At 37.2% G+C, this 20,093-nt stretch overlaps 1 protein-coding gene across 1 annotated transcript in view; it reads left to right on the forward strand.

Annotated features, from left to right (window-relative positions):
- Positions 1–1,461: 1,461 nt before the first annotated feature.
- The window catches only part of LOC129774444 (partitioning defective 3 homolog), a 237,060-nt gene continuing 218,428 nt past the window's right edge, over positions 1,462–20,093 (forward strand). Inside the window, exon 1 of the mRNA XM_055778214.1 lies at positions 1,462–2,662. Coding sequence (XP_055634189.1) covers positions 2,555–2,662 — 108 coding nt within the window. The 5' untranslated portion in view covers positions 1,462–2,554. The remainder of the gene's footprint in view (positions 2,663–20,093) is intronic.

Raw genomic sequence — 20,093 nt, forward strand, 5'->3', positions numbered from 1 at the left:
CACCTACAACAATTTTAAATTGCAATGTCTTCTTTCAAATCAGCATGCCTAGAATCAGTTCTAAATTTTGAAAAATTCAATGAGAATCATTGATTTCAATTATTTAAATGCCTCAACCCCGTAGTCCGACCCTTATGTAACAATAATAATAAATAGAATAATTCTTTCTAGTCGCGAATGATTTTCACTCCGAAATTTGGAGCTAAGAGATATGTTGGCATAAAAAGTACAGTAAGTTACTTATAAAGCGATAAGCTGAGGCACCACTCAGTGTCGCATTGGAGTCGGTTTTGACCAGTAATTGGACATTTGCGACTGGTGGTGACTTTCAATGTAGGGCCATAATTTGGGCCCCGAATATTTACAAAAATGTCCAACTAGAGGTAAAAATGTCTAATTAAACGTGTTGCATCACAGATCTGTTCAATTAGCTTAATGTCGATGTAGATGTAAATTACTGTACAACCAAATCAAAACAAAAGCCGAGACACAAAGCCCAGACAAAAACCAAACGAGCCGTCCGTCTCCGTCAATTATTCTTTTCTACAAACCCTGCCGGTCGTTTTCGTTGAACGTATGCTGACGGGTCGTTACGTTGCTGGTGTATGTGAATATTTTCATGAGAATTCCATGGTAGAATCATTGACGTATCGTGACGTGACGGGACGTGAACGTGACGTGTATGTTGTATGTGAATCGCACTTAACGCGTTGCAACTATAATCACCACTTATCCTTTATTGACCGATTTACGTGCCATTCATATAGAACGTTACGGAAAAGAACGTCTACGTTCCGTCAACGTCTCCACCAATTCACACATGCAGTCAACGCTTGCACCAGCACCGTCACGTCAAATGTCAAACGAATGATTTATTTAATGTTATTGCAATTTGAAATTGTTGTAGGTGGCGACACCATGAATGTTTTTTTTCGAATCAGCATGCCTAAAATCAGTTCTAAATTTATAAAAATTAAATGAAAATCATTAAACCCCGTAGTCCCAACACTTATTCAACAATAATAATATGTAGACTATTTTTCTCAGCTAGTTGGCATGAAAAATACAACCAAAATCAAAACAAAAGCCGAGACACAAAGCCCAGACAAAAACCCAAAGAACCGTCCCTCTTCGTCAATAATTTTTCTCTACAAATCCTACCGGTCGCATTCGTTGAACGTATGTTGACGGATCGATACATTGCCGGAGTATGTGAATGTTTTCATAAGAATTGCATGGTAGAATAACTGACGTAACGTGACGTGACGGGACGTGAACGTGACGTGGATGTTGTATGTGAATCGCACTTTACTGATTCCCTCTCTATTTTCTGCCAAACCCAAACACTGCAAACGCTTCATCGATGTCAAACGAAGCCAAAACAAACCAACCAAGCGTTCGCCGCTAACGATATTTCGTGCAGCTCAGCGCTCTCGCAGTGCCTCGGCCGCTCTCCTTCGATCAGTCCGTGTGTTGAGGTAGCTAGTTTCGGTTGTGCTGTGTATCTCAGTGCCGTAGTGCTGGATCGCGCTTCGGTTTGAACGACTCTTTCTGTTGTGTGTATATGATGAAGTGATTCGAACGAAATTCGGTACGAGATTCGACCGTTGCACATTATACTAGTGACCAGTGTGTTTGTTGTGTGTTGTTCGAATGCAAAGAAACAAGGATCCCAAGGCTGGCGATAAAGCAAAAGGATTGCTCGACCGGATCTGATCGGATCGTTCCACACTGCCAGCTAAAATCTTCATCGGCGGCAGGTGGTTGTTCCTGTTGTAGCTGCTGCTGCTAGTTGCTCGATCCTTGTCTGCCTCACGGGAACAAACGACAAGGAAGAAAAGCCAGTCATCGGTTTATAGTTGATGGGCTTCGCGCAAAAGTGTGCGTTGTGTGTGTGCATGTTTTGTGATTGTGTTGGGTTCCAACGGCTGCCCGAGTAAAATAGAATAAGGAAAAAGTGTGTTTTGATCGGCTTACCTGTACCTTTCCGGAGGCCGCTGCGATACGACTGTGTGAGTTTGAAGCATTGTAAAGTTTCTATGCTGTGTTTTTGTTGCCGCGCATCACCGCGCGAGATCCGGCAGAGCAGCGGATTACGATAGAACACAAGCAACGAGCTTTAAGGGTCACTTCTGTAATTTCTGGGTTTGGAAGGTGGAATTCCGATGCACGTTGGAATCAATTGCGTCAACTTGAAGAAGAGAAACACAGTGAGAGGAGAGAAAGAAAACCTCGCAGCTCGACACGAAACATAAAACGTTGTTATGACAACGGGTTAATAACAGATCCAAATTATTGGAGCAGAGGTTGTGTAAGAACGTATAGCCGTAGGCAATGTCAAAAGTTTACCATTATTTTGAGCTATTACCACTGTTTGTGATTGAAATTAAGTGAAACAATGAGTGGTGCTGATGACAACCGATTGCTGAAAATAGTTTGCTTTTTCATTATTCGATTGGAAGAAAGCTGAATAGTGCGAGCTTCCGAGCAGTAGTGGAGTGTACAGTGTGAATTGGCAAATAGCTACAGCTACGAAGCAGTGAAGAATCCAGCCATGAAGGTTACGGTGTGTTTTGGGCCCACACGGTTCGTGGTGCCCTGTCCCCCCGGAACGACCGTGCGGAAGCTGGAACAGGAGGCGATTATTCGTTACAAAAGAAAGGTGAGTGTGATTATTCCTGCAATTCTTAATTATGCTAGACAATCTATTGATTCGGGGAAAACAAACCTACAAAAATAATTTGATGCTTGAATTAAGGATTATTCAAAACCGCAAATTTTGTGAAAGCTAATGGAAATGAAATGAACTGAATACTTTGATTGTGGAGGCAATTCATAGTGAAGTTGAATTATTCGCTTATTTGAACAGTATTTTTCGGATATTAGTGAGTACTCTAACACAGAAAGGCGATATTTCAAAATCAAGTTTGATTTTCTGAAAATTTTACATCATTTAGAGTTTTGAAGTTCTTTCTACGGACCCTTAGGTGGGTTTTGTATCTTGCGTTTCTTGATTTTTTTCCCAAGATTTGCTTATTCCTTCCGTAGACAGTTTTACCCCGGGTTTTATTTTGTTAGGAGTGTGACAACTCACTTTGTCGAAGATAAGTAGACGAAGAAAAATGTTTCATAATTTGAAAAATTTTACATTGGGTTGTAATCTGTACTCACAATTGTAATTCAAATTTTGTCATCTCTTGTTCATAATAACTAAAAGATATCAGTTTGAAACATTTCATAAATTGGGTTCAATTGGTATTCTGTGAAACATCGAATATTTCTTTAATCGAGTGTACATCAAATTTAATTTAGTTAGAATTTGTATGCAATGAATCAGATCTCGAGATAGCTATAAAAACAAACAATTCTTGACGAAATCGAGAGCTTTTCTTCGAATATCTCTTTTTGTACACACCAGTTTGTTAACTTTCGTTGCTAAATGTATTGCGTGTCCGCTTACGCAACGAACGATCGTTGTCTTCATTCATTATTGACCTTCTTCTAAAATGGCCTTTTTCAAGACTAGAGGTGAATGGACTTGAAAGTTGAAAGGTGACAGAAGAAGAATCTGACCGTCCTTTTTATTCTATCATCTCTTCACCCCTGCAGCATCCCTTGTTACCTTGCCATTGTTTTTCCGATTTTGTCTTACAGTGGTTGAATATTTCTCGATTGAGCGAAATTGATGTTGAGTTTGTTTTTGACGAAATTTCATCGCTCTTCTTTCAGAACCTATTCCCCATATTAGAGAAATTGTAAAAGTAAACGCTTTATTTATCATCTGAATTTATATTTTATATCTATTTTTTAATATATTTTTTTTAAACGAACAATCCAGCCATCGAAATATTTTTTATAGTTGTATTCAGGAATTGCTGGAATTGTTCACGCAGCGAATTCGTTTTTATGTCTTCAATGCTGTTAAAACGGGTCCTACCATGCAGTAATTTGAGTTTCAGAAATAAAAACAAAGTCACAGGAGGGTTGTGTCCGAGACACGACCGCATAGTTGACGTAGGATTATATGTTGATTTTGGATATGTTTGAAGAATTATATCGTTAAACTCTTTGATAATGATTTGATGGCCCTGAAAAGGACAATTTTGTTTGATTGTTGGATATTGTTAGTTCACTCCACCAGTGTTTACCAAGTAGTGATGACAGAAAGATGGTAAACAGTCGTTGGATGATGCGTATCAGATAAAAGATACCGAAGTGGAACGAGATATGATGAAAACCGCCCTCTGTGATCCTAGGCGAGATGCCTCTTATGTTATGTATGGATGAAATATGAAAAAAACTCACTAATGGAATATAAAATAGTTACCAATACCGAACACAATTATACATTTTTCTCATCAGTAAAAACATGTTACTTCAATATAGAGAAAACATATTTGAAATAAAAAAAAAGGTAATTTTCTTTTATAACTTTCACTTTCTGAGTGTTTATTCAACCCAATGCGAATTTTAATTGGAGTAACAGCACCTAATACTATATGTAGAGCATATGGGAAATCACTTTTTCTAATATTTTTTCACTTTTCAAATTTTTCTCGCCGTATAAACTTTCCTTGGGTGAAAATAAACACAACAAAACAGACAGCTTAAACCAAACGACCTGTTCTCGAGCGAGAACACACCTTGGTTTTTATTTATGAAATATGAAATAAATCGTTCCATATATCAAGTCATTTTTAACACAACTGCTACCATATACAATTTTGCAAAGCCGATTTCCCCTGGGCACCTTGGTTTTGATGTCTCTGTTAGGGAATACATTGAGGAAGGAACAAAAACTCCTCCTACTTTCATGTATTTACAATGTCGATTTCCCACAGGCAGCTTGGTTTTGATGTCTCTGTTAGGGAACGCGTGTCGGTAGGAACAAAAGAACCCCCACCCCCTACTTTCATGTATTTGCAATGCCAATTCCCCCAGGCAGCTTGGTTTTGATGTCTCTGTTATGGACCCGCCGCATGTGTAGTCGATTTCGACCAATCAGAAATGGGTATTTCCGTTAGGATAAGGGTTGAGATTTTTCAATTGTTCGATAGTTAGTTACATGACATATATTATTTTCTTCAATATAAAAGATTGTTATGGAGTACCGAAATCGATTGACGCAAAAATTCCATCAATCCATCATTAAATGACTGAGCAATAAGCGTTTGAAATTGGACAATTTTCACGATGTGCTCGATTTTCGATTTTCAATTTGTACCCCAATATGTTCCCGAAAGACGTATTCCTGCGTCAAAAAGTCACACGAGGCCATAGCTGGAGAGTACGGTACTTGTTTAATCACATTCGCACCATTTTTGATAAAAAAAATTGTTCATAATAATCGATTGATGAGTGATGCAAATCCAAGAGTTATCCTTCCACAAATCTTAGCCTCCTAACGCCGTCGTTTGGCCCCTTGGAAGGAAATCCGAATGGACAACACCACGAATATCCAAGAGCATTCCGAGAGCATTACCAGCATTACCTTCAATTGCTCTCGACTTTGGCGTGCTTTTTTCAGTTTTGACTCGTTTGCAGCGGTCCATGCTGATGATTGATGGCTTGTTGGCATGTCACACTCGTACGCCCATGTCTCGTCGACAGTAATCATGCGTTGGATGAACGTGGGATCCGGGTTCGATCGTTCAAGCATGTCTGGAGCCACTTGATTGCGACGAAATTTTTGAAGAAAATCGAGCTCTCTTTGCACTAGTCGTGCTGCAACTTTTCTCATGCCTAAAACATCAAACAATATATGACGAACGGGGTTGTGAGAGATATTTAATAGAAGGGCTAGCTCTCTCAAAATTAAATCACGACATTCGAACACCATTCTTTTTATGATGTCTATGATTTCATCAGTTGCACTACGAATTTACGATTAACGATTATCATAGTTTACCACAATAATGGAACAACAAAATTATTGTTAAGAAAGACAATAACATCAGAATAGATAGGTTAGAGCAGTGAGCGTTTGCATACTACTGTAGACTGGCTGAGATGGAAAACAAAATAAAAAATTGAGTATGTATCAACAAGTATCATATTCATTGCTGTTGACCATTGACTTAATAACAACAAGCACTTTCATGCAGCAATAAGTACAGCAAGTTTCGAAAAGTCATGTTTTGTGTGTGTTTGTAAAATATATAAATATGTGAAAATGTTCTTATGTGTGTTTCCTTAATCGGGCTAGGTCACCGCGTATAACGAAAATCGCGGATAACGCAATGAAGGGTTAGAAATGAGGCGTAAACACGAAAAAAAGATGTTCTAGCATGAAAACTATGTTTCGTCAATACAGAAAGCAATGAAATATCCAACTGTGAGGTCGTGTACACCAATGTTCAGATAATGTGAAAGTCATGATCAAAACATAAGCGCAAGACCCTACCACTCAATTGAAAATTTCGGGAAGATTTATACAATTACTAGGCAACTCGCTTTCGCGGATAATCGAGTTTCTACTGTATTTGATTTGGCGAAATTTTGAGCTTTCAGATTCTTCATCGATTGCAAACTCGATTTTTAAACTTTTTAAATTTTACGTTTACTTGTTACGTGTTATTTTACGTTTTACGAATTACATTTCTACCAATTTATTATGTGTTCGAATTTCGACTTCACGATAGATCAATGTTATGGTGAGAACAAGTTTTGAAATTATTGATAACCTTCGGAGAAACATGTTATTTGCAAGTGAATCAAGAATCTTGGGCGAAAATTTTGTCTGAAAATAAATTTAAATTATGATGAATAGTTATGGTAGAAGAAGTAATAGGAAAATTATAACAAATGGAAATTGTAAAGGGCTGAAATGACGAGTTCTGCGATTGAACCCACGAGTGTTCACTTAGTAAGAAAACGTGAATGTTTGAAAGAATTCATATGAAAAAAGATGTGTCTGGACCTTGAGGCTCGGACGGGAGCTTGACGATGGACTGTGATTGTTTGTAGTAATAGCATTTGAATTGAGTTTTTCCATTGTTCAGAAATCTGTAATTTTTACTCTTTCGATACAGAAACAGTTTCTTATATTAACTTAACCTAACTTGAGGTAGAATCCGTAAGCACATTCTAACATGGACACGAGGAACACGACACTATTTGATTTTTTATATCGATGCTCCAAATTGTGCACAAAATACATTAACGTCTTTACTGCTTTTTTCTTCTATTTATTTAATAATGCAGAATAGCCTAGAACCTAAGAACCTAAGTCTACTAAATCTATAACTACAGAAATATATTACGGATAAAAATAGCATTTCTCCTGCGTCGTCATGTTGTCCGGAACATTGTTGTAGAGGGTTGTAATCATTTTATAGCCAAGTATCCTTAAGTATCCTGTGGCCATGAGAGCTCTCTGGAGAATTTCGTGGAGCTGCTGTAGTAAAATCATCTGTTAAGTTTTGCTTATTTATAGGAATGGGAATGGAGAACGGACAAGAATTCGGGGAAGTAAAAAATAATAATAACATTATTAATTCTAAGGAAGACATATATGGGTAACATAATATCAAGATTGCGACTACTATCATGATCTGACGTGTGTGTGTATATCCTTTCAAACCTTCAATTCAGTAGCCAGTTAAATTCATTAGTTGCACATGTTTACATTACCAAACAAAATGCTCGATATCATGATATTCTGGACCACAATTACATAAATTGTTAGTAGCAGGACCTGCAAGATAAAAAATGAATTTGAGCGCGAATTGATTGGACAACAACTTGAACATCAATCCAACGAAATCTATATCAACGTTTAACCTATAAAACATATAGATTAAAACTATAGAATAAAACTATACTATAGAATAAAACAATCCAAGATCATCCCTCCATTGATTCTGTCAACTGAAAAATGCCTGTTATCGGTAAATGGAGAATAATTCATTAAAACGCATCGATTCACATTGTGAGCTGCTACCCGAATTGTAAGCAAAAAAAAAGCTCGTTGCGTTGTGGGGGAAATTGAATCGCTAGTAAAATCAAAATAGCATACCCATTTTATTCGTCAAATTGTTTACTTTTTTACCATATTTACTGTTCATGTTTTAAGCAGAAAAAAATTGGATAAATTTCTGGATAAATTTCCTGTCTAATGGTATTAGGATTGGGCGATCTTCATAGAAAGATCGATCTTGTATAATCGATTTTCCAAACGGCGTAGGGATCGATCAACTGACAAAATCGGTATCAAAGAATCAATCTTCGCCGATTCGATATTTGAAAAATCAAAAGCTTTTTTTTCTGATTCTTTTTTTTCCTTTTTTGATCAGGGAATACAAATTTATATTTCTATTCAAACATCAAAAGTATTTTATTTTGTTCCTCTAAAAACAAAAAAAAAACAAAGCCAAAAAAAAATCTTCCTGGGCAATAGTTTTTTTGAATAAATTAATCGAAAGAACATTACAGGGAAACTTCGTATAACGTACCCTCGATATAACGTCACTCGACATAACGTACATTTTACCTCGATATAACGTACACATTTCCAAAGTGCAAAGGAAAGTTTTTTTCAATATTTTTTTTCTGATGAATTATGAATCATCTGTACTGTGATGCAAAAACAAGTTTTGTACCTTCAATCAATCCCGAAATACAGCTGGTTTTGTGTTTCCGGATTCTAAATGAATCAAGTTTTAATCAACAGTACGAAGGGGAACATCATGAGAAAGGCTGGCTTCGTCTTCTGATTGAAGTTAGTCATTAACTTTACTAAAACAGCAATACAATAATGTATTATAGACTACGTTTTTGAGTACTTCATTATGCTACGATATAACGTACAATTCGATACAACGTACAATTTTGAAAGTGAAATGTACGTTATATCGAAGTTTACCTGTATTAGGAATTCAACAACTGGTACCTGCTCAGAACTCAGCTGACAACGATCCCATAAGAGTCATTCGTGCCATAGTCTGTCCTGTAGTCGAAGCCGATTCTTGATTTCAACATCCAGTTCCGTGATCCTCTGAGCCACTGGTTACAGTACACCCTTCAGTAGCTACCGCTACTTCTGTCTCTGTCAGCATTTGTACGGAAGTAAATCGTAGAAGAAGCGATCTAAATGTTGACATTGTCATTGAAAAATTGTTAGGTGGTGTTTGGTGAGATTGAAATCAATGTATACTGAAAAACAAATCTATAAATAATTTTTTCTAAGATCAAAAATTCTTGGTTTTCTCGAGTATAAAAGATCGACCCAAAAAATCGAAAATCGAAATGGAAAAGATTGATCATCAAAAATTCAATCCGAGATCGCCCAATCCTAAATGGAATGCGACATAACATATACGAGAGCGGTCCGATAAGTACTCAGCCTCATCGCCCGATGGTGTTAGTATCGCAAGAGAGATTACATATCGTGTAGTACATTCTCGTAAACGGCTACTGTCAAAATTTCCGCCGAATCGGACTCGTAGTTTTGTTTTGACCGTGTGTGGAAGCGGGCGTGTCCGCGGATTTTAGAAAAATGGAAATTCGGCCGTCGCCAAGGCCAAATTGGTCGAACTGCAACTGCGAACTGCTGCCCCATCCACCGTATTCTCCAAAGTTGGCCCCGTACGACTTTTTTTTTGTTTCCAAACTTGAAAAAGTCGCTCACCGGGCAGAAATTTGAGTCGAATGAGGCGGTCACCGCCGCCACGGAAGCCAACTTTGCAGACCTCGAGAAAACGTATTTTTCAGATGGATAAAAGAAGTTGAAGCATCGCTGGGTCAGTGTATCGAGCTAAAAGGAGACCTCATTTTCAATTTCGTAGAGTGACCCCCTATACAGAAATCAAAGACGTAGTCCTAAGTCGAAATTAATTTTGAGCGGAAAGAAGTTCGCCGGGTCAGCTAGTATTTATATTCATACAGTATAGTTCGTACGTTTATACGTTCAGTAGATGAAAAAAATTGAGAAGAATAGAGAAGCTTTTCATTGCAAATTATGCTAGTAGAAGAATATAGCTTGAGCGTGAGCTTGAGCTTGGGTAGACTGTACATTCCGTAGTTGCTCTCCGTGATTGACCTGAACTAGGGAAATTGCGTAAAGAACACACCGAATGGCGCTTCGAAGTAGCAAACCATTCTCATTGTGCAAGTTTCGGTGTTTCGAGCTTTAAATAGCCAATAACGACGCTGGCTACGTCCTTACAGTTACCAGGGGAAGGGAAGGAATGTTAGTATGATAGTTGCCGCCCGAAGGCCAGAAGGGTCGCCTCTATAGCGTGGCTCCCTAGCGAATATCATGGATGGGAAATTTGTTAGTAGGAATAGGTGAGAATCAGGATTCCGAGGTAAGTCCTGATTAACTCTACGATAGATGGAATACAGTGCTGTGTGCGAATATCGGGTGGATTATCTGGATTATTCGAGTCCCGTAGGGGGCTACGACTAGGTGATGGTCTCTCTTGTCTACTGTTCAATATTGCGCTAGACGGTGTTATGAGAGACAAGCGGCGTTGAACTTGCGTGGCACGATTTGCAATATATCCAGTCAATTCATCTACTTCGCTGATGACATAGACATTGTCGGCAGAACATTAGAGACGGTAGCTGAGCAGAGAGAATTGGACTGAAAATTGATGCGTCTGAAACCAAATACATGCTGGCTTCCGGATCCGAGCACGACAGGACCCGATTAGGTAGTAGTGTAACGATCGACGGCGATGAGTTCGAGGTAGAGGATCAATTTGTCTACCTTGGCTCAATGGTAACGTCTGACAATGATACCAGCCGCGAGATCCGGAGACGCATAATCAATGGGAGTCGTACCTACTATGGTCTCCACAAACACTTAAGGTAAAACAGACTTAGCAGTCGTGCGAGATGTTCCCTGTATAAAAACGCTAATAAGACCGTTTGTCCTTCACGGGCACGAAACTTGGACAATACTTGAAGGGGGCCTGCGAACACTCGGTGTCTTTGAACGACGGGTGTCAAGAACCATCTTCGGCGGTGTACAGGAGGACGGCGTATAGAGGCGAAGGATGGACCACGAGCTCACGCAACTCACCGGCGAACCCAGTATCCAGAAAGTGATCAAAGCTGGAAGGATACGCTGGGCAGGTCATGTTGCAAGAGTGCCGGTCAACTATCCTGCAAAAATGGTGTTCATCGGGAATCCGGGTGGTACGAGACGACGAGGAGCGCAACGAGCAAGGTGGTTGGACCAAGTGGAGCATGAAATGGTGAGCACGGGGTGCCCGCGGTATTGGAGAAAGATAGCCACGAAACGAGTTAGTTGGGGAAAAAATTGTGAATCATGCCATGTTGCCAAAATGAATTTTAAAAAAACGCTATATAGAAAATCAATCGCGAGGGCGGAGAGTCATATTTGGAAACCTTAGAAGGTAACCGAGAGAAATTTTGCTGGGAGTAGAATATACTAGATACATTCAAATAGAGTAGGGTTTCTCAAAGTGGTCGACCCCAGGATTTCGGTTTCCAAGGGGTCGACGAGAACAAAAATTGATTTTTGGGGTCGACGAGGTCTGACAATCGACCCCTATCAAATAGCACAAATGATTATTGAAACTTTCAAGATGCTGGATAAGTTGTGTGAACCACCTTAATATAAGAATGACTAATATTTAAACAGAAAACAGTATTACTGCTCATTTTAAAAACTCAGCAAGACGACGAGCGTGTGCGCAAGATGAAAAGAAAAATACAAAAGTACGAGATGAAATATTCTGCAGTTAAAAAAACGTGAACTGGTTCGTAATATAACACGAAGAGAGATTTAAGTCATTACACCAGACTTAAGCACGAAGTTCAGCTACCGTCTCAAATGTTCTGCCGACAATGTCTATGTCATCTTCGAAGCAGATGAATTGACTGGATTTATTGAAGATCGTACCAGGCAAGTTAAACACCACTCGTCTCATAACACTCCTAGCGCAATGTGGAACAGCAGGCAAGAGAGACCTGCCGCAAGGTGAAGATCTGGTAGTTGACCGACTTACGATGAAGCTGGCCTGATAACCTCCCACGAATCTGTTTGTAAGGGGCGATAGACGACGGAATATGATTTGGGAAACCACTGTGTACGCGGCATTCAGGACGGTGATTGCACGAAAGTTTTCACAGTCTAGTTTGTCGCCTTTCTTGAAGATAGGGCAAATAACCCCATCTTTCCACTCATCCGGTAGCTGTTCTGTTTCCCAAATTCTGACAATCATCCGATGCAGACAATTAACCGCATCAGTCTTTACAATATTTTATGTGTTGAAGCAATCCTTCGAACTCTCGATTATTTGCTCAGCTATATGAGAAAAACATTCACAGTTTCCGCATTTGTCAAAACTATCACAAAAGCTTCAAGATTATGTTATATTATCATATGTCATATGGACGCATTACACAAAGATTTTACTAAGATATTTGAGGATATTCAAAATTTTCAAATTTCTCAATGGATAATAAATCCGTATTATATCACAGCCATGGAATGAGCCAAGGCGATAATGCAAGAAAAGTTGATTATCATCAGCACAGATGAGAAGCTCAAGCAGGAGTACAACCAGGGTTGTCATAAGTTCTGGTTACAACGCAACATTCAAACACAGTATTCTGCGTTGTGGGACATTGCTGAAAAATATCTTCTCGTTTTTCCATCATGATACTTTGTCGAGAAAGGCTTCAGTGCTGTTACAAACAACCGGAAACCGAAGAAATCATTTGAAAATCAACGAACACGGAGATTTAAGCCAAGATTTAACCAATATTGAACCTTATTTTGATATTTTAGTAGTTGCGGAAAGATTGGATTGCGATTTGAATGTTTTTATAGTTTGTGAGTAATTTGTATTAATAATTATTAATTACAATTGATATTTACTAAATTCTATGTATCAGTAAACTTTATTTTTTACTGAGAAGAAAAAAATTCTATGTCTATTTATTTTATTGAATATGATGAGAAAATAATGTCAAGTTTACTCATTGAACTAACTTCAATGTTTCTAAATTGACAATTATTTAGTAAGAAAAAAACTATAGAAATACGATAGAAATTTGAAAAAAAATGGCTATAGGGGTCTGAGATATGACATCATTCTGGAACAGGGATCTATTGTTCTAAATAGTTTGAGAACCCTTGAAATAGAGAAACCATGAACCCGGTAGCTTTATAATGATAATCCGAAACATAACAAAACGTGCAATAACTCTGTGATGGTTGGAATTTGATCATATGTGTTGAAAGATTTTTTCTTCGGATATAATCCTCTATAACTCCCTCGGAGATTCTCAATTACCTACCTTATACGCTGTTTTTGTTCACTTATTTTAACATCGCATCTAGCGTTTATGTGTAATGCTTCCAAAAGAAGATGAAATGGCAAATCAAACCGATTCTAAATATTTTCCCAACTCATCCGTTCATTCTCCATTTTCCACACAAAGGAAAAATGGTCAGGTCCACCGGTAACCCACACGTTAATGACGACCACAGCGACGTCATTGTGCGCGATCGGTTCCGGCTGTGTGGGGCAACCTTGAAATTCCCGTGTGCAAAGTCAATCACAGCGCGAGTCTTTCCTCATATCAAAACCCAACCACACAATAACCCGCCCCGGTGCACACAAACCTCCCACACACACGCACACAGAGTTCAACTCTCTTTCCGATCAGCTCGCGGAGCTTCGAATGATGCAAAAACCGCTGTGATGCGCGATTGTGGTCGTCTGGTAGAATCGCAATCGCAAAACATACCACCGAATGTGGTTGGGATTGTTCGCAGAAATACGCTGCAAAAAATACCAATAATAATAATAACAGCAACAGACCGCATCAGCGATCTCTTCTTCTTCCTGTCGAGGGTTCTTTTGAGAGACGCAAGGGACAACCGAGCAGCAGCAACAGCAGCATCAAGCAGTCGAGCGATGCATGAATAGACACTAAAAAACCATCTCCCAAAACCGGTTCGCGCCGAGATGAGGTCGTCGTGGCTGATGCAAAAAAAAAGATCGATGCCAGGAAACAAGCGGAACAACATCGTCATCTTCACAAAACAACAATTGCGCTGAAGACGAGACCACTTTAGCCTAGGTGAAGCGGGCCGATTAAAAGGCTCTGCCCGTGTGTTGTCGAGGAATCCCTTCGCAATTGCGAACCATCGTAAGAAAGGAGAGAAAAAAAAGAAGACAAATCGCGACCGTTGTTCCTCGCCTGTAGCTCTATTGAAATCTAAAGAGAACACCGCGAACGCACGGGGATGGTCCAACAACAACAACAACAACAGCAACGAAAACAGGGCGGTGATCGTAACTCGTCGGTAATGATCCTCTTCCGGTCGTCAATGGTTTCCTCGAGCGCCGATGTCAAGAACAAACACTCTCGATATCGTTTCACCCTTCGTCTCCCGACACCGCTAAACGCGACAAGAATGTGTCATTTTCACTACCAACACCGCCTGGCGGCATAATTATACCATTTCCTTTCCTGGGGAACAAACAAAAAGGGATCGTCGCGTTTGTAATCAAGTTTTTTTTATTTTCAAATTTGATTTGGGGGAGAGAGCCATCACGCTCAATTTCCACACCGTTTCACAACAGCAGGACGTTATCCATCACAAAAAAACGAAAAAAGCAGGCGAAGTTTTGCTTGATTGTAAAATATTTTTTTCCAAAATTAGTCAAAATGAAATTCTGACGTTTTCTTCGCATGGATGACATCTGATTCGGTTCCAACGTTCCTCGTTTCTCTCGACTGAAAATCGGATTGCGCACACCTGCTGCCTGCCTGCCCAGCGAGGGATCGATAGGCATCTTTCAACCTGCATAGGGAATCGATCCGCACCAGCGACCAGTATTCGGAGGATTTTTGGTCAGAAGAAAACTAAAATGGGCGCCCCGCGTTCATGACGCGGTTATCCTTTGTGTGGAAAATTCCATCATAGCATTTGACGTGGGAAGAACCAGAGAGTGCTGCGTAGACGGCATCTCTAGAGCGCACAGTAAACCAAAAAGGAAGCAACAAAGATTCGGTTCCGAGGGTAACATTTTTGTTCGGTCGTTAAAAGGACGACTCAACAGAAAGAAATTCTACGACCACACCAACACAAAACAGGAATGCGGTGGACTAGGAATTACTTCAGCCATTCGATAAAAAAAGGGAAACAAAACAGAGAACAACATATTTGAGCAACAGGTGCTCCCCCAACTGACCTATTGCTGCTGATTTATCGTTGCTCCTAACGATAGCAAGACGTCAAGACGAGCTGCTCAATCGTGAGAAAAAAGGTGCGTGGGATGAGTTCGCCAATTATTTTGGAAGGCTCTTCGAGGCTTACTTTCTGGGTATTTGATGAATGTTCTGAATGAACATTTCTAAAAATTCGTTTGTGCTCGATCGGGCGATGAGATTACGTCTTCTGGGTACATATTGGGGGTACAAATCGAAAATTTGAATATCAGATTTTTGCACCAACCAATTTGGACACTTCCTAACAATCTATTTGCAAAATGAAAAACATATTTTGTTAGTTCATTAAGATGGTTCTTCAGATCATGCTGAATTGGACATATTTCATTTTGGACGAATTTATTCTTGGAATTCTTCAATTCACGTATATAAATACGTTTTTTTAATGCCAAACCGATGTAGTGGACCTCGGATTATTATTTTAAATTGATAGTTTCGTTCCTTATCGCAAAATATTCGATCTAAATTTTTTATTCTTTTCATTAGAATGCTCATTTCCCTTTTAGGTTGGTCAGAAAAATCAACCTTCTCCCCTGTTTCCAGAAACAGTAATATAAAAAAAAATAGAATAACCAACAAATTTTCGAAAATAATCGGGAAAAATTAGAAAGACACATAGAAGATAATTTGGATAGTAAAACAAAAATTTTACAAAATAATTAAGAAAACTCAAAAATGAATTCAAACATTTCATTAAACTAGGAAATAATTCTTTAAAATCAAATACACAGCAAATTTGCAAATGCAAATACAGCAGAAAACATAGAGAAATAGAAATCAGGCTCAAATAATTTGAAAAATCCAGAAAAAATAACAAAATCCCGAGAATGAAGAGAATAAATTTAGATAATAATTCAACAAAAATCGAAAAAATTGTAAATTTAGAAAACTTGAGAAATTAAATCAGAAATAAAGTATGTAAAAAAAAATTTTAATGTTAAACGGTTTCATTGTTACTAAACATAATAATGATACAGATAATGTACTAAAAGTTTGATAAACATTAGGCAATATCGTGTGGCACCTCGGGTTTCCATTATCCACAATTAGTAGTTTCATCATATGTCCCACGATTATTTTTTATTTTAGTCTCATCAATACCCTAGATTAACCCCTTTCCGTACGATTTAATTTTCAAAAGAGCGGACCAAATGCAAACGCTTCGATGGGTCACGCATCGAGTAATTTCACTACTCTGCTGAGCGTCTTAGCGCTTTGTGATATGCAAGCGCGTCAGACTCGATATTGTACGTTCTGGCACAATCATTTCGTATCGAGTGAGACTCCATGTTGTACGTGAAAGGGTTAATGAAGGAAGGGGTGTGATAACTACTAACTGCTACTTGCCTAATTATTTTCAAGCTTTCATTACATTAGACGAATTTCATGCCAACTCGACTGGCCGTTGGAAGCACCATCTCAGATAGCAGTGAAACGTTGTGTAAAAATATGGGTCATTTAAGCAACTTTGCATACTTGAAATATTCGAAAAATAATTATACTACTTTTTGGAAAAAGTCAATTTTTTTTTCTTAATTTTTTGAAATAAAAGAAATTGTTTAAATTTTCATAAAAAAATACCAAATTTTTTTTGGAAAAAATTTCGCTGACAAAAAAGTTATTTTAAAAATTAATATTCATTTTTCTCATAACCGTATTTTTTAAAATTCCCAAAAATACATATACGAATAGCCCTTAAAATTTCCAACAAGTCGTCCATACAAAATTTCAGTCAAAGAATGGAATGTAGGAAATTATTTTGGTTTTTATTAAAAATTATCGAAGATTTTTTTGGAAAAAAATTTCATTGAAAAAAAACATTTTGAAAATTAAAAATCATTTTTCTCGGAAATTTATGTATTTAAAATTCTGAAAAAAAAGGTTTACATGGAAAAAGTTTTTCGAACAACAACTTTTTCATGTGTTTCTTTTAAAAAATGCTCCTAATGTTCAACTCTCGTTACATTTGTATGTATAAATTATCGCATTTTAAGTGCTCTGCTAACTTTTTTCTATTCAGAAACATGTCAAGAACATGTCAAACGTGAGAATTTACACACAAAAATGTTACGAGCAAAACATTATTTTTTTTGAGGAGTCTTCATACAAAAATGACTTATATTCCAAAAACTATAAAAGATAGAAAGTTGATGTCTTCGACAAAAGTTTATATTTTAACAAGATCTAAATCTTTGTCGAATACACTATATCGCTATCTTAACTTTAAACAAAATTAGGATAAGTTGTATTTTTTTCAAAGAAAACATGAAAAAGTTGTTGTTCGAAAAACTTTTTCCCTGTAAAAGTGCCCATCTTCGGATGTATGGACGATTTGTTGGGAATTTTGAGGACTATTCATATACATATTTTTGGGAATATAAAAAAATACGTTTTTGAGAGAAATGAATTTTAATTTTTTAAATAACTTTTTTGTCAGCGAAATTTTTTTCCAAAATTTGTTTGGTGTTTTTGTGAAAACTTTAACAATTTCCTACATTTCATCCTTTGACAAGAATTTTTTAGGTATTATAGTTTTTAAGTTATAAATTTTTGTAAAAAATTAAGAAAAAAAATTGGCTTTTTCCAAAAAGTAGTCGAATTCTTTTTCGAATATTTCAAGTATGCAAAGTTGCTCAAATGACCCATGTCTTTACACCTACAACGTTTCACTACTATCTGAGATGGTGCTACCAACTCCTAAGACGAGTTGGCATGAAATTTGTCATTATCTGTATTATTATTATGTTTAATCACAATGGAACCGTTAAACTAGAAATATTTTTTTATTTAATCTATTTTCTAGTTTTAGTACATCATCTGTATGTTTGTAGTATATTTCTCTACAATAAAACCATTCAACAATTTTTTCAATTTTTTTTTCTTACCTAACTTTCTTCGGAATATTTTCATGATGTACTATATTTTACTAGTCTAATCATTTCATATGATACTGGGTTTGAATATTGGAATATATTCGAATACATAGTCCATTATTTAGTGGCGGCGGCCTTTTTGAATTTATGTTATTCATAATGTAGTGTATTCTCCGAGTCAAGCCATTCAATCATTTTTAAAACGGTGGCCTGATTTGATTTTTCAAGATAATGGAACATGCAGTTTTATAATGACAGCAAAGATGAAGAGTGTTTTTCAAATTTCAGATCGATCAATCATTAGGAACGTGGTGTAATTTCCATGAATGTGGGACAACCCTACAGACATTCAAACATACATGCAAAAAAGTCAAGCTGAATGAAACCATTTGAAAAAGCAATTGGTTAATTGAGGACTGCCGCCATCTTGGATTTGAATTTTTCATAAATAACTGTACTCTACTAGTCATTCCCTTTCATTTGATACCCACATTGATGGGGTTTTGAGAAAATATGTAATCCGCCATTTTGTAGCGGTCATCTTGGATCGGACGACTTTTTGAAAAGAGGCTAAATTCTTAAATTTTTACAAAATTTAGTTATCAATTTATTAATTTAAAAGCTAGAGGAGTATACAAAAGACTTAAAAAATGTTGGCCAAAGAAGGTAATGTAGGAAATATGATAAAAATTAAAAATTTACACTGAACAAAAATATTAAAAAAAATAAAATTATTTTTCTCGAAAAACGTTTTTTTTTTAATTCTCACAAAAATTACACGAATAGTCCATACAACAACCAACAAGTCATTCATACATACTATTTGAGGGGCTTAGAGTGCAAGGGTGACTTAGTGACTTGATCGATTTATCTTCAACTTTTTCTTTAGTTAATAGCTCAATTGCAAAAACGTTCCAATTTAAGTTTGCTATAGAATCCGATAGATGAGGTTCTGACCTATCTACCACATTGTCAAATACAGCTGGGAATGTGTTTGTAGCTAAGTTATGCCCGAAGGAGAGAGTCGATGTAGAGAAATCGATCAAATCACTTACATCCCTTTCATTCTAAGTCCCTCATTTGATGTTTTACTACTCATGTTTAACTCGTGTAATTTTTGTGTCTAATTTCTCGGGACAAACATTGACATGTTCGTAAACAGAAAAACGTTTGCAGAACATGTCAATTGCGAGTTATGAATTTATATACGAAAATGATACCAGTCAAACATAAGTGATAATTTTTCAAAGGAAACACGAAAAGGTTGTTGTTAGAAAATAAAACTCCCTGTAGAACTACTTTTCTTTCTTTGGCCAGAATTTTATAGATTTTACAGTTTTAAGTGAGAACTTCTTGAAAAAAATTAAGAAAAAAACTGACCCTTTTCAAAGAGTAGTCTTATTTTTTGTTTGCTGGGAATTTAAGTATACAAAGCTACTTAAATAACCAACGTCTTTACACCCACAACGTTTCATTGCAGTCTGAGATAGGGCTGGCAACTCTCGATTTTTAGGAATTACGAAAAGTAAATGATCAATCGAATAAAAGGTACCAACAAGCCCGAAAACAATCCTAAATAAAAGAATAGATAAAAAAATAAATTCGTTTTTTTTATTATTTCGGACAATACTTCAGAATACGAGCTTTTCGAAATAATTCTTCAGTAGCTTTTTTTTTCAATCATATATAAACATTTTTCACCTCTCGGTATGAAAACCGACGCAGAGTATTTTTTCATCGCGGCTCCACCTCGGATTTGAGAGGAAAAATTTCTATTCACAAGCGATTCCGCGGCGAGGGAAATCTCTGCAGGCTGAAGAAAAAATGTTTTTCGCAAATGCAATTTTTATTCAATTCCCTTCTGCTTTGCTTCTGCGCGTCAGTGCAAACTTTGCGCTAGGCTTGCTTTGTGCATATTCTGAAAATGCATTTTGAAGCAACACAAATTTGTGCATGTTCATTCAACATGGTATCCAAAATAGAAACTAAGGTTAAACGAGC

Source organism: Toxorhynchites rutilus, chromosome 1 (genome assembly GCF_029784135.1).
Source record: "Toxorhynchites rutilus septentrionalis strain SRP chromosome 1, ASM2978413v1, whole genome shotgun sequence".
Lineage (NCBI taxonomy): Eukaryota > Metazoa > Arthropoda > Insecta > Diptera > Culicidae > Toxorhynchites > Toxorhynchites rutilus.